The sequence below is a fragment of the Theropithecus gelada genome, chromosome 19 (assembly GCF_003255815.1).
Source record: "Theropithecus gelada isolate Dixy chromosome 19, Tgel_1.0, whole genome shotgun sequence".
Lineage (NCBI taxonomy): Eukaryota > Metazoa > Chordata > Mammalia > Primates > Cercopithecidae > Theropithecus > Theropithecus gelada.
In genome coordinates this window covers 4,844,872-4,862,185 of record NC_037687.1, presented here as the reverse complement: position 1 = coordinate 4,862,185, position 17,314 = coordinate 4,844,872, and the positions used below count along the sequence as shown (strand labels likewise).

The 17,314-nt window shown below is 51.0% G+C and overlaps 1 protein-coding gene across 1 annotated transcript; it reads left to right on the top strand.

Moving 5' to 3' along the window:
• Positions 1 to 3,575: 3,575 nt before the first annotated feature.
• Positions 3,576 to 16,666, top strand: ARRDC5 (arrestin domain containing 5). Its single transcript, XM_025368824.1, is given in 4 exon segments — positions 3,576 to 3,605; positions 3,607 to 3,871; positions 8,237 to 8,442; positions 15,534 to 16,666. Coding segments are annotated over 4 exon segments (1,029 nt in total). The 3' UTR covers positions 16,062 to 16,666.
• The last annotated feature ends 648 nt before the right edge of the window (positions 16,667 to 17,314 follow it).

Genomic DNA, 17,314 nt, shown 5'->3' with positions numbered 1-17,314 from the left:
TCTTTTTCTTTTTCTTTTTCTTTCTCTTTTTGAGATGGAGTCTTGCTTTGGTGCCCAGCCTGCAGTTCAGTGGTGCGATCTTGGCTCTCTGCAACCTCCACCTCCTGGGTTCAAGCAATTCTTCTGCCTCAGCCTCCCCAGTAGCTGGAACTAGAGGTCCGCATCACCAAGCCCGGCTAATTTTTGTATTTTTAGTAGAGATGGGGTTTCACCCATGTTGGCCAGGCTGGTCTCAAACTCCTGACCTTAGGTGATCTGCCCGCCTGGACCTCCCAAAGTGCTGGGATTGCAGGCGTGAGCCACTGTGACTGACCAGGAATACGTTTTTCATGTACACGTGGTGAGGGGTATAGCCCAAGCACCTTGGATAGTGGTAGTTAAGTATCACAGAGGAGGCATCTAACTCTCCCTGCAGAAGAGATACCAAGGGCTGTTGATTGAGGGCTCCAGTTCCCTAGTCATCTTGAGAAAATCAAAATTTCTTAAATTTGCTCAGGTTCATAACTGTCCAGCCGGGTGCAGTGGCTCACACCTGTAATCCCAGCACTTCGGGAGGCCGAGGAGGGCTGATCTCTTGCACCTGGGAGTTCGAGACCAGCCTGGGCAACATAGTGAGACCCTTTCACTACATAACATAAAAATGAATTAGCCAGGCATGGTGTGCACCTGTAGTCCCAGTTACTCAGGAGGCTGATGCAGGAGGATCTCTTGAGCCCAGAAGATCAAGGCTGCAGGGAGCCATGATTGCGCCACTGCACTCCAGCCTGGGTGACAGAACGAGACTCTGTCTCAAAAAATAGTAATAATTGCTATTTTAAAACATGAGTAACAAACTATTCCAGGCATCTCAGAAAAAAAGCTCACAAGCCACTTAGAGCAAGGGTGTCTAATCTTTTGGCTTCCCTGGACCACATTGAAAGAATAATTGTCTTGGGCCACACATAAAATACACTAACACTGGCCAGGCACAGTGGCTTATGCCTGTAATCCCAGCACTTTGGGAGGCCGAGGCGGGCAGATCACCTGAGGTCAGGAGTTCGAGACCAGCCTGGCCTAACATGGTGAAACCCCGTCTCTACTAAAAATACAAAAATTAGCCGGGTATGGTGGCATGTGCCTGTAATTCCAGCTACTCAGGAGGCAGAGGCAGGAGAATCATTTGAACCCAGGAGGCGGAGGTTACAGTGAGCCGAGATTGCACCACTGCACTCCAGCCTGGGCAACAAGAACAAAACTCCATCTCAATAAATAAATACATAAACAAACAAACTAACTAACACTAACAATACCTGATGAGCTACAAAAAAAAAATTGCAAAAAAATCTTATAATGTTTTAAGAAAGTTTACGAATTTGTGTTGAGCCATATTCCATCCTGGGCCACATGTGGCCTGTGGGTCAGGAGTTGGACAAGCTTGACTTGGGGAAACAAGAGGCCAATGCCCGCAAAAGCTATCACATAAAATAATGCAAGACAAGAAATAAGGCCTGCCAGGCTAGAGAATGGGTACTTCCTAGCCCCTCCTACGATTCAATGTCCCTCCCTCTCAGGTACCAGCCCACGTGCAAATCAGGTGACAGGAATAACTGCTAGAGTGCAAAGGCCCTCAGTTTCCCTGTTGCAAAACGATACATTCTCAGAGGGCATTAAGTCATTCAACAAACTTTTATTGATTCCAGCCCCACCCCACACCCCTGTCTGAGCCAGATCCTGCCTGAGTCACGCAGACATTGGTGGGCACAAAGTTCACTTAGACAAGGTCTCACCCTGGAGGGACTTCCTATCCAACAGGGGAGAGGCAGGCATAACGAGAAATGTCGACCGGGCGTGGTAGCTCACGCCTATAATCCCAGCACTTTGGGAGGCGGAGCGAGGTGGATGGATCACGAGGTCAGGAGTTCAAGACCAGCCTGGCCAAGGTGGTGAAACCCTGTCTCTACTAAAAATACAAAAATTGGCAAAGTGCAGAGGCTCACGCCTGTAATCCCAGCACTTTGGGAGGCCGAGATGAGCAGACCACAAGGTCAGGAGATCGAGACCATCCTGGCTAACACAGTAAAACCCCGTCTCTACTAAAAATACAAAAATTTAGCCAGGCGTTGTGGCAGATGCCTGTAGTCCCAGCTACTCGGGAGGCTGAGGCAGGAGAATAGCATGAACCCGGGAGGCGGAGCTTGCAGTGAGCCGAGATCGCGCCACTGCACTCCAGCCTGGGTGACGGAGCAAGACTCTGTCTCAAAAAAATTTAAAAAATACAAAAATTAGCTGGGCATGGGGGCAGGCACCTGTAACCCCCACACCCATGATCCCAGCTACTTGGGAGGCCGAGGCAGGAGAATCACTTGAACCAGGGGGGCGGAGGTTGCAGTGAGCCAAGATCACGCCACTGCACCCAGCCTGGGTGACAGAGTGAGACTTCGTCTCAAAAAAAAAAAAAAGAGAAATGTCAATCATGCAGGGAATCGTCTCTTCCTGATGGTGTCAACGTTCAAATTAAGCACACGATGCCCTCAGCAACTTCAGTACGCACCAGATTCCAGGTCCTGGCCATATCTCTGTGTTTTTTCTGATACAGACCAATACAAATGTAGAGTCTTCAAGATGAAAATGAGTGTGTATGCGCCTGGGCACAGTGGCTCACGACTGTAATCCTAGCACTTTGGGAGGCCAAGGCAGGCAGATCACTTGAAGCCAGAAGTTCGAGACCAGCCTGGCCAACATAGTGAAACCCCATCTCTACTAAAAAGACAAAAATTAGCCAGTTGCAGTGGCACATGCCTGTAATCTCAGGTACTCAGGAGGCTGAGGTGGGAGAATCACTGGAACCCGGGAGGCAGAGGTTGCAGTAAGCCGAGATCACGCCATTGCACTCCAATCTGGCTGACAGAGTGAGACCATCTCAAAAAATAAAAATAAAATAAAAATACAAAAAAAAAATTACAGGTGATGGTGCATGCCTGTAATTCCAGCTACTCAGGAGGCTGAAGCAGGAGAATTGCTTGAACCCGGGAGGCTGAGGTTACAGTGAGCCCAGATCACACCACTACACTCCAGCCTGGATGACAAAATGATACTTTGTCTCAAAAAAAAGAAAAGGGCCAGGCGCGGTGGCTCACGCCTGCAATCCCAGCACTTTGGGAGGCCGAGGCGGCGGGTGGATCACGAGCTCCGGAGATTGAGACATCCTGGCTAACACAGTGAAACTCTGTCTCTGCCAAAAACACAAAAAATTTGCTGGGCGTGCTGGCATGCACCTGTGGTCCTAGCTACTCATGAGGCTGAGGCAGGAGAATCGCTTGAACCCGGGGGGCAGAGCTTGCAGTGAGCCAAGATGGTGCCCCTGCACTCCAGCCTGGGCAACAGAACGAGACTACATCTCAAAAAAAAAAAAAAAAAAAAGAACCAGTAAAAAGGAACCAGTGAGGACTACAAGTTTCGCCATCAACCACCCACCCTGAACAACAGTGCTGTCTCCCCTCCTGGCCATTGGGGTCCCCACTTCCTGGAACTCTGAGCTGAGTGATGTCATAGATGGATTACCTCACTAGGGCCAAGGAACCGGGAATTTCAGGGACATGGGGGAGGGAGAGGGATGTCTCTCTACCGCCCCAACCCCCCATGTCTGTGGTGAAGTCGATCGAATTAGTGCTGCCCAAGGATGCAATCTACCTGGCTGGCTCCAGCATAAAAGGGAAGATGATTTTAACCCTGAACAGCACCCTGGTGGACCCCATAGTGAAGGTGGAGCTCGTGGGAAGGGGTTACATTGAGTGGAGTGAAGAAGCCGGGGCATCCCGCGATTATAGCAGAAATGTTATTTGCAACAACAAGGCAGACTACGTGCATAAGACAAAGACATTCCCAGTGGAGGGTAAGGACGAGGCCAACAGCCACCCCTAGCCATGACAGGAACCTGGGTCTGGAAAATAAACACATCCAAGAGTCAATCAACAAACCTCCAGGGCTATCAGAAATAGGGAGTGGCCTGATTTCTCCCTAGGAGGGAAGTCATGTAGAACGATGACCATCAGATACACAAAACACGAAAATAACAAGACATAAGGAGCTGATCAGAACCCAGATATTCAAAATGAAGGTTCAAAGTAGTCTCTTTGGAAAATGCTCAGTCCAACAACTGCCTTTAAGAGGCCCCTGAGAAGTCTTATTCTTTTACAGATAAGTTTCACTCTGACAGCAAAACCCCAGGAGACAAAGTAGGCAGTCCTGTATTCATGGGGAAAAGCAGTGGAGGTAGGCCAGGGACAATGGCTCATGCCTGTAATTCCAGCACTTTGGGAGGCTGAGGCAGGTGGATCACTTGAGGTCAGGAGTTTGAGACTAGCCTGGCCAATACAGCAAAACCCCATCTCTGCCCCCCAAAAAACAAAAATCTAGCCAGGCGTGCTGGCACATGCCTGTAATCTCAGATACTTGGGAGGCTCAAGCAAGAGAATCACCTGAACTTGGGAGGAGGAGGTTCCAGTAAGCCGAGATCGCACCACTGCACGCCAGCCTGGGTGACAGAGCGAGATTCCCTCTCAAAAAAAGATAGTGGAGGTAGAAGAGCAAGGGAGACCTTCCAGGGAAGGAATAACTAGTCCCCAGTTCCACCAGGTCAGGCCTGAAATCTGAACAAATGTCTGAGAGTCTGCTGAGCTGTGGGGGGAATTATATGTCTTTTTCAAAATGTGTTTGTGGGGATATTCCCAGATATGATGTAGTCAAGCAGAACACGTGGCCAACGCTTGACTGAACAAAGTGTAATTTAATTTAACTTATTTATGTATTTATTTTTATTTTATTTATTTATTTATTTGTTATTTATTTATTTTTTTAATTTATTTTTTTGAGACGGAGTCTCACTCTGTTGCCCAGGCTGGAGTGCAGTGGCCGGATCTCAGCTCACTGCAAGCTCCGCCTCCCGGGTTTACGCCATTCTCCTGCCTCAGCCTCCCGAGTAGCTGGGACTACAGGAAACCGCCACCTCACCCTGCTAGTTTTGTTTGTTTGTTTGTTTGTTTGTTTGTTTGTTTTTTGAGACGGAGTCTTGCTCTGTCGCCCAGGCTGGAGTGTAGTGGCCGGATCTCAGCTCACTGCAAGCTCCGCCTCCCGGAAATCCTCCCATCTTGGCCTCCCAAAGTGCTGGGATTACAGGCGTGAGCCACCGCGCCCGGCCTCCTGCTAGTTTTTTTGTATTTTTTAGTAGAGATGGGTTTTCACCGTGTTTGCCAGGATGGTCTCGATCTCCTGACCTCGTGATCCGCCCGCCTTGGCCTCCCAAAGTGCTGGGATTACAGGCTTGAACCACTGTGCCCGGCCTATTTATTTTTTGAGACAGAGTCTCACCCTGCTTCCCAGGCTGGAGTGCAACGGCGTGATCTCGGCTCACTGCAGCCTCCACCTCCCAGGTTCAAAGAATTCTCCTGCCTCAGCCTTCCACGTAGCTGGGATTACTGGCACCCACCACCAGTCCAGCAATTTTTTGTATTTTTAGTAGAGACAGGATTTCACCATGTTGGCCAGGCTGGTCTCGAACTCCTGATCTTGTGATCTGCCCACCTCAGCCTCCCAAAGTGCTGGGATGACAGGCGTGAGCCGCCATGCTTGGCTTACGTATTTATTTTTGAGACAGGGTCTCGCTGTGTTGCCCAGGCTAGAGGGCAGTGGTGTGATCACAACTCACTGCAGCCTCAGCCTCTCTGGCATGAGTGATCCTCTCACCTCAGCCTCCTGAGTAGCCAGGCACCATGCCTGGCTAATTTTTGCTTATTTTTTTTGTTTTTTTTTTTGAGACAGAGTTTTGCTCTTGTTGCCCAGGCTGGAGTGCAGTGGTGCGATCTCGGCTCACCACAACCTCCTGGGTTCGAACGACTGTCTCTTAAAAAAAAAGAACTAGCGCCGGGCGCGGTGGCTCACGCCTGTAATCCCAGCACTTTGGGAGGCTGAGGCGGGCAGATCACGAGGTCAGGAGATCAAGACCATCTTGGCTAACATGGTGAAACCCCGTCTCTACTAAAAATACAAAAATTAACCAGGCGTGGTGGCACAGGCCTGTAGTCCCAGCTACTTGGGGCACTGAGGCAAGAGGATCACTTGAGCCCGAGAGGTCCAGGCTGAGTGACAAAGTGAGACCCTGTCTCAAAAAAAAAAAAGGCTGGGCCCAGTGACTCACACCTGTAATCTCAGCACTTTGGGAGGCCAAGGCAGGTGGATCATTTGAGGTCAGGAGTTTGAGACCAGCCTGGCCAACATGGCGAAACCCCGTCTTTACTAAAAATACGAAAATTAGCTGGGCGTGGTGATACATACCTGTAATCCTAGTTACTGAGGAGGCTGAGGCAGGAGAATTGCTTGAACCTAGGAGGCGGAGGTTGCAGGGAGCCAGGATCACGCCACTGCACTCCAGCCTGGGAGACAAACTGAGACTCTGTCCCAAAAAAACAAAAAAGAAAGAAACAGGGTCCCTGATATTTTTGGGATTGCCATGAGCTAGGGAAGATAGGCAATGCTAAGAGGATTTTTGAGAAGTGCAAGAAGGAAAATGAAATGAAGGTTATGGAAATGGCAGTTGTATGAGAGTCTGCTTCCTAGACCATCACTCAGTTGGTCAATCAACATGTATTAAGCACCTACTGTATACCATGCACTGAAGGTCAAGCTCTATGAGGGCAAGTTTTCTCTGCCTCACATACTACTTATTTATTTATTTATGTTTAGAGACGGTGTCTCACTCTGTCACCCGGGCTGGAGTACAGTGGCACGATCTCGGCTCATTGCAACCTCCGCCTCCTAGGTTCAAGTGATCTTCCCACCTCAGCCTCCCGAGTACCTGGAACTACAGGTGTGTGCCACCACACCCGGCTAATTTTTGTATTTTTAGTAGAGACGGGGTTTCGCCACGTTGGCCAGGTTGGTCTCGAACTTCTGACCTCAGGTGATCCACCCACCTTGGCCTCCCAAAGTTCTGGGATTACAGGCGTGAGCCACGGGGCCCAGCCGGCCCGGTTCACGCCTATTATCCTAGCATCTTTGGGAGAGGGAGGCAGGAGGCTTGTGGCCAGACATTCAAGACCAGCCTGGGAAATATAGCAAGACCCTGTCTCCACCAGAAATTTAAAAATTAGCCAGGCAAGGTGGCATGGGCCTGTAGTCCCAGCTCTTCTGGAGGCTGAGGTGGGAGGATCACTTGATCTCAGGAGTTGGAGGCTGCAGTGAGCTATGATCACACCACTGCACTGCAGCCTAAGCGACAGAGACAGACTTTGTCTCTACATAAAGAAAAAAAAAAAAAAGGTATATTTGTTGAACCCTGAAGGCCTAACTTCCACTTTCTCAGGCTCCAGGCAGGCGTATGCAAGGGTCCTTCAGTGGTTTCGGGTGACAACTCCAGGCACAGTCACGCACCCCAGGGCATCCCACTTCAGCCCAGCTGGGGCCTGATATTTACAGGCCCAGCAGGTCCTAAAAGCATAGAGCTCAGTTTAACTCAGGAGGGACAGACAAGCCAAGTCCAGGACCCGCCTCCTTGCCAAAACAATAAATCAAGCAAAAAAAGGCCGGGTGCAGTGGCTCACACCTGTAACCCCAGCACTTTGGGAGGGCGAGACGGGCGGATCGCCTGAGGCTAGGAGTTCAAGACCAGCCTGGACAACATGACAAAACCCCATCTCTACCAAAAATACAAAAATTAGCCGGGTGTGGTGGTGCACGCCTGTAATCCCAGCTACTCGGGAGGCTGAGGCAGGAGAATCGCTCAAACCTGGGAGGCAGAGGTTGCTGTGAGCTGAGATCACACCACTATACTCCAGACTGGGCCACAGAGTGAGACCCTGTCTCAAAAATAAACAAACAAAAAAAGAAAGCAGGCCGGGCGCGCTGGCTCAAGCCTGTAATCCCAGCACTTTGGGAGGCCGAGACGGGCGGATCACGAGGTCAGGAGATCGAGACCATCCTGGCTAACCCAGTGAAACCCTGTCTCTACTAAAAAATACAAAAAAAGAAAACTAGCTGGGCGAGGTGGCGGGCGCCTGTAGTCCCAGCTACTCGGGAGGCTGAGGCAGGAGAATGGCGTAAACCCGGGAGGCAGAGCTTGCAGTGAGCTGAGATCCGGCCACTGCATTCCAGCCTGGGCGACAGAGCGAGACTCCATCTCAAAAAAAAAAAAAAAACAAAGCAAAAAAAAAGAAGAAAAACAATTCTAGAACCTTCTGATGGCATTGGTGTGTTTTGCTTTCAGATAATTGGTTAAGTGCAGGCAGCCACACCTTTGACTTCCGTTTCAACTTACCTCCCAGGCTTCCTTCTACCTTCAGCAGCAAATTTGGCCATGTCTTCTATTTCGTACAAGCTTCCTGCATGGGCCGGGAACACATTTTAGCCAAGAAGAGGATGTACTTATTGGTTCAAGGAACTTCCGCCTTCCACAAAGAAACCCCATTGCAGGTACCGATGGGGGAAAGGCGGAGGTGGAAACATTTTCCAAGCTCCAAGGAGGAAGAGGGAAGGTGGGCAGGCAGGGGACAGAGAAGGTCCCAAGGGAGAAGGGAAGGGTGTTGGCAGCTTCCCAGGCCCTGAGATTTCACAAAAGGTGAGTCAGAAACCTTAGGGCAGCCGGAGGTCAATGCTGCAGTGAGCCATGTTTGCACTACTACACTCCAACCTGGGCAACAGAGTGAGACCCTGTCTCTAAAATAAAATAATATATGTGTATATATTTTATTTATTTTTTGAGACAGAGTCTCGCTCTGTCGCCAGACTGAAGTGCAGAGGCATGATCTCGACTCACTGCAACCTCCGCCTCCCAAGTTCAAGCGATTCTCATGCCTCAGCCTCCTGAGTAGGTGGGATTACATACAGACTGGCGCCACCACGCCCAGCTAATTTTTGTATTTTTAGTACAGACAGGGTTTCACCATGTTGGTAAGGCTGGTCTCGAACTCCCGACCTCAGGTGATCCGCCTGCCTCAGCCTCCCAAAGTGTTGGGATTACAGGCATTAGCCACCATGTCAGGCCAACATTTTTTAAGAAAAGAAACAAGGGCAAGAACTAAGCCAGTGGTTTTTTTTTTTTTTTTTTGAGACGGAGTCTCGCTCTGTCCCCCTGGCTGGAGTGCAATGGCGCGATCTCGGCTCACTGCAAGCTCCGCCTCCTGGGTTCACGCCATTCTCCTGCCTCAGCCTCCTGAGTAGCTGGGACTACAGGCGCCCACCACCGCGCCCGGCTAATTTTTTTTGTATTTTTAGTAGAGACGGGGTTTCACCGTGTTAGCCAGGATGGATAAGCCAGTGGTTTTTAACTGGGGCTGTTTTATCCCCATAAGGGACATTTGGCAATGTCTGGAGACATCTGTGGTTGTCTCAATTTGGGGGGGTGCTCCTGGCATGGAGTGGGTGGAGGCCAGGGATGCTGCTCAGCACCCTGCAGAGCCCAGGAGAGCCCCACCCAGGAGAATGGCCCAAATGTCCACTTGTCAAGGGGGAGACACGGCCCTGGGGAAAAGCCAAGAAGAGGCCCCACGGGGTGACCCTCAGGGTGGGAGAGAGGCCTGGACACTCAGTAGCCCTCCAGCACTGACCTTGGAGCTCTCAGACAATAGAGGTGGTGGCCTCAGTCCAGGAGAAGGAAGGGCCGTGCAGCCTCCGCTTGGCTGAGTGCAGGACTTGTTCTGGGTCCCTTCCCGGGTCCAGGTGCAGAGGTGGAAGTCGAGGTGGGAGGAGGGACGTTGGCCAAAGTCACTTCACCTCTCCAGGGAGTGATTTGCCATCAGAGCATTGGGACAAGATGACAAATGTCAGAGGGCTGGCATTTTTTTTTTTCTTTTCCTTTTTTTTTTTCTTTGAGACGGAGTCTCGCTCTGTCGCCCAGGCTGGAGTGCTGTGGCCGGGTCTCAGCTCACTGCAAGCTCCGCCTTCCGGGTTCCCGCCATTCTCCTGCCTCAGCCTCCCAAGTAGCTGGGACTACAGGCGCCCGCCACCTCGCCCGGCTAGTTTTTTGTATTTTTTTTAGTAGAGACGGGGTTTCACCCTGTTAGCCAGGATGGTCTCGATCTCCTGACCTCGTGATCTGCTTGCCTCGGCTTTCCAAAGTGCTGGGATTACAGGCTTGAGCCACCGCGCCCGGCCTCCTTTTTTTTTTTTTTTGAGACGGAGTCTCGCTCTGTCACCCAGGCTGGAGTGCAGTGGCATGATCTCGGCTCACTGCAACCTCCGCCTCCTGGGTTCAAACAATTCTCACGCCTCAGCCTCCTGAGGAGGCTGGGATTACAGGCACCTGCCCCCAAGGCCGGCCAATTTTTTTTTCTATTTTTAGTAGAGATGGGGTTTCACTATCTTGGCCAGGCTGGTCTTGAACCCCTGACCTTGTGATCCACCCTCCTCGGCCTCCCAAACTACTGAGATTACAGGTGTGCGCCACTATGCCCGGCCAGCAGTTTCTTTTTCCTTTTCTTTTCTTTTTTTTGTTTTTTTGAGAGGGAGTCTTGCTCTGTCGCCCAGGCTGGAGTCCAGTGGCCGGATCTCACCTGACTGTAAGCTCCGCCTCCCGAGTTTACGCCATTCTCCTGCCTCAACCTCCCGAGTAGCTGGGACTACAGGCACCTGCCACCTCGCCCGGCTAGTTTTTTGGTTTTTTTTTTTTGAGACGGAGTTTCGCTGTCTCGCCCAAGCTGGAGTGCAGTGGCGCAACCTCGGCTCACTGCAAGCTCCGCCTCCTGGGTTCACGCCATTCTCCTGCCTCAGCCTCCCGAGTAGCTGGGACTACAGGCACCCACCACCGCACCCGGCTCATTTTTTGTATTTTTAGTAGAGATGGGGTTTCACCGTGGTCTCGATCGCCTGACCTCGTGATCCGCCCGCCTCGGCCTCCCAAAGTGTTGGGATTACAGGCGTGAGCCACCGCGCCCGGCCCTAGTTTTTTGTATTTTTTAGTAGAGACAGGGTTTCACCGTGTTAGCCAGGATGGTCTCCATCTCCTGACCTCGTAATCTGCCTGTCTTGGCCTCCCAAAGTGCTGGGATTACAGGCTTGAGCCACCGTGCCCGACCTTTTTTTTTTTTTGAGACGGAGTCTCGCTCTGTCGCCCAGGCTGGAGTGCAGTGGCGCGATCTCGGCTCACCGCAAGCTCCGCCTCCCGGGTTCACGCCATTGTCCTGCCTCAGCCTCCCAAGTAGCTGGGACTACAAGCGCCCGCCACTACGCCTGGCTAATTTTTTTGTATTGATAGTAGAGACGGGGATTCACAGTGTTAGGCAGGATGGCCTCGATCTCCTGACCTCGTGATCCGCCCGCCTTGGCCTCCCAAAGTGTTGGGATTACAGGCATGAACCACCGCACCTGGCCCCATTGTTTTTCTTTTGATACAGAGTCTCACTCTGTCACCCAGGTGGGAGTGCAGTGGCACAATCTTGGCTCAATATAACCTCTGCCTCCCGGGTTCAAGTGATTCTCCTGCCTCAGTCTCTGGAGCAGCTGGGATTAGAGGTGCCCACCACCACGCCCAGCTAATTTTTGTATTTTTTAGTAGAGATGTGGTTTCGACATGTTGGCCAGGCTGGTCTCAAACTGACTTCAGGTGATCCGCCTGCCTAGGCCGCCCAAAGTGCTGGGATTACAGGCGTGAGCCACTGCTCCTGGCCGGTACCTCTATTTAAAAAAAAAAAAAAGGTAATAGCTCAGTTGGAAATAAAGGGACACTGGTAGCTCTTGGTACCTCCTGATACCTCCTTCAGGACCAGGACAGGACTACCAGCTTTGTCTTGAGTTAGAGCAGCAGGTTCTTTCACACCTGCAGGGTCCTAACGCATGCTACGAATTTTCGAATAAGACTGCAGGGATTTAGAATGAAACCAGATGCAATTAAACTTCAGGAGAGGAGGGGGAGCTCCAGCTGCTTCTGAGAAGGCTGAAGAGAAGCCAGAGGCAGAAAAGTGGGAGGTGAGGTCAGAGGGGGTCAAGGGTCTGCCTGAGTTCTCAAAAAGGCGACATACCTGACCTCCTGCAGTATGTTTTTCTTTCTTTTCTCTTCTTCTTCTTTTTTTTTTTTTTTTTGTTTTGTTTGTTTTTTTGAGATGGAGTCTCACTCTGTCGCCCAGGCTGGAGTGCAGTGGCGCAATTTCGGCTCACTGTAACCTCTGCCTCCTGGGTTCACGCCATTCTCCTGCCTAAGCCTCCCGAGTAGCTGGGACTACAGGTGCCCACCACCACACCCGGCTATTTTTCTTTTTGTATTTTTAGTAGAGACGAGGTTTCACCCTGTTAGTCAGGATGGTCTCGATCTCCTGACCTCGTGATCTGCCCGCCTCGGCCTCCCAAAGTGCTGGGATTACCCAGCCTTCTTCTTCTTCTTTTTTTTTTTTTTTTTTTTGGAGACAGGGTCTCACTATGTTGCCCAGGCTGGTCTCGAACTTCTGGGCTTGAGTGATCCTCCTCCCTTGGCCTCCCCAAAGTTCTGGGATTACAGGCATGAGCCACCACACCCGGCCAGCAATGTTTTCAAACCACAGGTCACAACCCAGTAGTGGGTTGCAAAAATCCATTTGGTGGAATACAAGCATTTTCTTTTCTTTTTCTTTTCTTTTCTTTTTCTTTTTCTTTTCTTTTCTTTTTCTTTTTCTTCTTCCTTTTTTTTTTTTTTTTTTTTTTTTTTTGAGACAGTCTCCCTCTGTTGTTCAGGCTGGAGTGCAGGGCTGGATCTCAGCCTCACTGCAACCTCGGTCTCCCAGATTCAAGTGATTCTTCTGCCTTAGCCTCCCGAGTAGCTGGGATTACAGGAGCATGCCGCCACACCTGGCCAATTTTTATATTTTTAGTAGAGATGGGGTTTCACCACATTGGCCAGGCTGGTCTCAAACTCCTGACCTCAGGTGATCCGCCTGCCTTGGCCTCCCGAAATGCTGGGATTACAGGTGTGAGCCACTATGCCTGGTCTTTTTTTATTTTTATTTTTTGAGACAGAGTCTCACTCTTTTGCCAGGCTGGAGCAATCCCGGCTCACTGCAACCTCCACTTCCCGGATTCTGGTGATTCTCCTGCCTCAGCCTCCTGAGTAGCTGGGATTACAGGTGCCCGCCACCACGCCTGGCTAATTTTTGTATTTTTAATAGAGATGGGGTTTCACCAAGTTGGACAGGATGGTCTCGATCTCTTGACCTTGTGATCCACCCGCCTCGGCTTCCCAAAGTGCTAGAAGCGCCTGGCCATAGTTTTATAAAATGAAAGAATAGGCAAGAATATAAATAGGCAATATCAGAAAAAATCAATTTAGCAGGTTGCAACCATTTTTTTAAATAAGATAAAAGAACAGAACAGGCAATAAGTAGAATAAAAAATATCAGAAATAACAATCTGCCATGTTGCAATCAACTTTTTAAAAATAAAAGCAGGCCAGGCACTTTGGGAGGCCAAGGCAGACAGATCAACTGAGGTCAGGCGTTTGAGATCAGCCTGACCAACATGGTGAAACCCTGTCTCCACTAAAAATATAAAAATTAGCCAGGCATGGTGGCACGCACCTGTAATCCCAGCTCCTTGAGAGGCTGAGGCAGGAGAATTACTTGAACCTGGGAGGCGGAGGCTGTAGCAAGCCAAGATTTTACCATTGCACTCCAGCCTGGGCAACAGAGCGAGATTCCATCTCAAATAAAATGAAATAAAATAAAAATAAAAGCAAAGAACAGACTATGTCAGAAAATATAAATTTTGTGAGTTTCAATGAACTTTGTTTATTAAATCCATGAATAGGGTGAGGCACGGTGGCTCATGCCTGTAATCCCAGCACTTCGAGAGGCTGAAGCGGGAGGACTGTTTGAGCCCAGGAGTTTGAGACTAGCCTGGACAACATAGTGAGACCTTATTTCCAAAAAAAAAGCTGGGGTGTGGTGGCACGCATGCTTGTGGTCCCAGCTACTTGGGATGCTGATGGCGGGGGATAACTTGAGCCCAGGAGGTCAAGGCTGCAGTGAGCCATGAGTGCACCACTGAACTGCAGGCTGAAACAAAAACAAAAACAAAAAAAAGGCCGGGCACAGTGGCTCACGCCTGTAATCCCAGCACTTTGGGAGGCCGAGGCGGGCGAATCACGAGGTCAGGAGATCGAGACCATCCTGGCTAACACAGTGAAACCCCACCTCTACTAAAAATGCAAAAATTAGCCGGGCATGGTAGCAGGCGCCTGTAGTCCCAGCTACTCGGGAGGCTGAGGCAGGAGAATGGCGTGAACCTGGAAGGTGGAGCTTGAAGTGAGCCGAGATTGCGCCACTGCACTCCAGCCTGGGCGACAGAGCGAGACTCCGTCTCAAAAAAAAAAGGAAGAAAGAAAGAAATATATTGATATTCTGAATGGTAAATAGCCTTGATCCAAGGACACTGGGAGAGGCTGGGTGCAGTGGCTCACGCCTGTAATCCCAGCACTTTGGGAGGCTGAGGTGGGCAGATCACCTGAGGTCAGGAGTTCACGACCAGCCTGGCCAACATGGCGAAACCCCACATCTACTAAAAATACAAAAATTAGCTGGATGTGGTGGCATGTGCTTGTAGTTCCAGGTACTCAGGAGGCGGAGGCAGGAGAATCACTTGAACTCGGGAGGCGGAGGTTGCAGTGAGCCGAGATTACACCACTGCATTCCAGCCTGGGCGACAGAGAAAGACTCTGTCTCCAGAAAAAAAACCAAAAACCAAAAACCAAAACATGCTGGGAGATGGGAGATGACTCCAGGTTTTTCACTGCAAAATCCCTAGGGCTCCAGATTCCATCTTAATGCCTCTTCCTACGAGAGTCCCCAAAGCCCCACAGGCTTTTTATTTTATTTATTTATTTTTTTTTTATTTTTTTTTTTAATTGAGACGGAGTCTCGCGCTGTGTCACCCAGGCTGGAGTGCAGTGGCGCGATCTCGGCTCACTGCAAGCTCCGCCTCCCAGGTTCACGCCATTCTCCTGCCTCAGCCTCCGAGTAGCTGGGACTACAGGCGCCCGCCACCACGCCCGGCTAGTTTTTTGTATTTTTAGTAGAGACGGGGTTTCACCATGTTAGCCAGGATGGTCTCGATCTCCTGACCTCGTGATCCACCCGCCTCGGCCTCCCAAAGTGCTGGGATTACAGGCTTGAGCCACCGCGCCCGGCCGGCTTTTTATTTTTATTTTATTTTTGAGATGGAGTCTTGCTCTGTAGCACTGGCTAGAGTGCAATAGCACAATCTTGGCTCACTGCAGCCTCCACCTCCCGGGTTCAAGAGTCTCCTGCCTCAGCCTCCTGAGTAGCTGGGATTACAGGCATGCACCATCACGCTCAGCTAGTTTTTGTATTTTTAGTAGAGACAGGGGTTTCACCATATTGGTCAGGCTGGTCTCGAACTCCTGACCTCATGATCCTCCGGCCTCCGCCTCCCAAAGTGCTGGGATTATAGGCGTGAGCCATCGAGCCCGGCCAGCCCCAGAGGCTTTGAGGAGTTCCCAGGGTGGATCAGGCAGGCAAGTGGATTATGTGGTCCTGGTCCCTCACGGTTGTCTGTTTCTCTTCCCCCACATCCTCCTCTTCTAGAACCCCTTATTGGTGGAGGCTGAGGAGAAAGTCTCCTACAACTGCTGCCGCCAGGGCACCATCTGCTTGCAAATCCAAATGGAAAAGAACACCTTCACGCCGGGAGAGAAGGTTGTCTTCACAACAGAGATCAACAACCAGACCAGCAAATGCATCAAGACGGTCATATTCGCCCTGTATGCTCACGTTCAGTACGAGGGCTTTACGCCCGGCGCGGAGAGGCGGTCTCGGCTGGACAGCAGCGAGGTTCTGCGGCAGGAGGCCAACACCCACATGACCCGCTTCAACACCACCAAGATCGTCAGCACCTTCAACCTCCCAGTGCTGCTGTCCGTGAGCAGCAGCACACGGGACGGGGAGATCATGCACACTCGCTATGAGCTGGTCATCACCGTGCACCTGCCCTGGTCCCTGACCAGCCTCAAGGCCAAGGTTCCCATCATCATCACCAGCGCCTCGGCGGACTCTGCCGGCTGCCAGTCGTCAGAGGATGGAGTGTTACCCGTGAGCCCAGATCACCAGAATTAAGTGCCCAAACTTTTAAATATTAAAAGCTTTATTAGTCTCTACCGGGAGGAAGCTCTCTGTCTTGCACAGGTGGCTCTCAGATGAGTTGAGGCGTAGGCAACACGTTGTCTGCAACCTCCCCGAGCTCTAGCGGTTTAGGTATCCGTGTCTCCCGTCTGTAGAACTATCACTGAATGCCTGGAATGGACAAAGGAAACTGGGAAGGTCTCCCAGGACCCAAACCCGGCATAGCCCGCGTTTTCCACCCTGAGTCTGCCCCCGCCTACTGGGGTCTCACAGTGCCAAGACCAGGGGTCCTACTTGGGGGAAATTCTCCCCTCTGCTAATGTCTGGCTGTATTGACCGTCACAACTGCAGGGGATTGGGGGAGAAGAGAGTCCTACTGGTGTGGAGGGGGTGGAGGCCAGGGATGCTGTTCAGCACCCTGCAGTGTCCAGGATGGCCCCCCACAATCAGGAATTGTTTACCCTGAATGTCAACAGTACCAAAGGGGCTGGGCATGGTGGCTCATTCCTGTAATCCCAGGACTTTAGGAGGCCATGGTAGGAGGATCGTTTGAGACCAGGAGTTTGAGACCAGCCTGGGCAACATTGTGAGACCCCATCTCTACAAAAAAAAAAAAAAAAAGAAAAATTGGCCGGGCATGGTGGCTCACGCCTGTAATCCCAGCACTTTGGGAGGCCGAGGCAGGTGGATCACGAGGTCAGGAGATCGAGACCATCCTGGCTAACACAGTGAAACCCCATCTCTACTAAAAATACAAAAAATTAGCCGGGTGTGGTGGTGGGCGCCTGTAGTCCCACCTATTCGGGAGGCTGAGGCAGGAGAATGGCATGAACCCGGGACCGGGAGGCAGAGCTTGCAGTGAGCTGAGATCGCACCACTGCACTCCAGCCTGGGCAACAGAGCGAGACACGGTCTCAAAAAAAAAAAAAAAAAATACAAAAGGAAAATTAGCCAGGCGTGGTGGTGGGCACCTGTAGTCCCAGCTACTTGGGAGGCTGGGGAGGGAGAATGGCATGAACCAGGGAGGCGGAGCTTGCAGTAAGCCATGATCACACCACTGAACTCCAGCCTGGGTGACAGTGCAAGACTCTGTCTCCAAAAAAAAAAAAAAATTAGCTGGGCGTGATGGTGCTCACCTGTAATCCCAGCTGCTCAGGAGGCTGAGGTAGGAGAATCTCTTGAACCCAGGAGGCTGAGGTTGCAGTGAGCCGAGATCATGCCACTGCACTGCAGCCTGGGTGACAGTG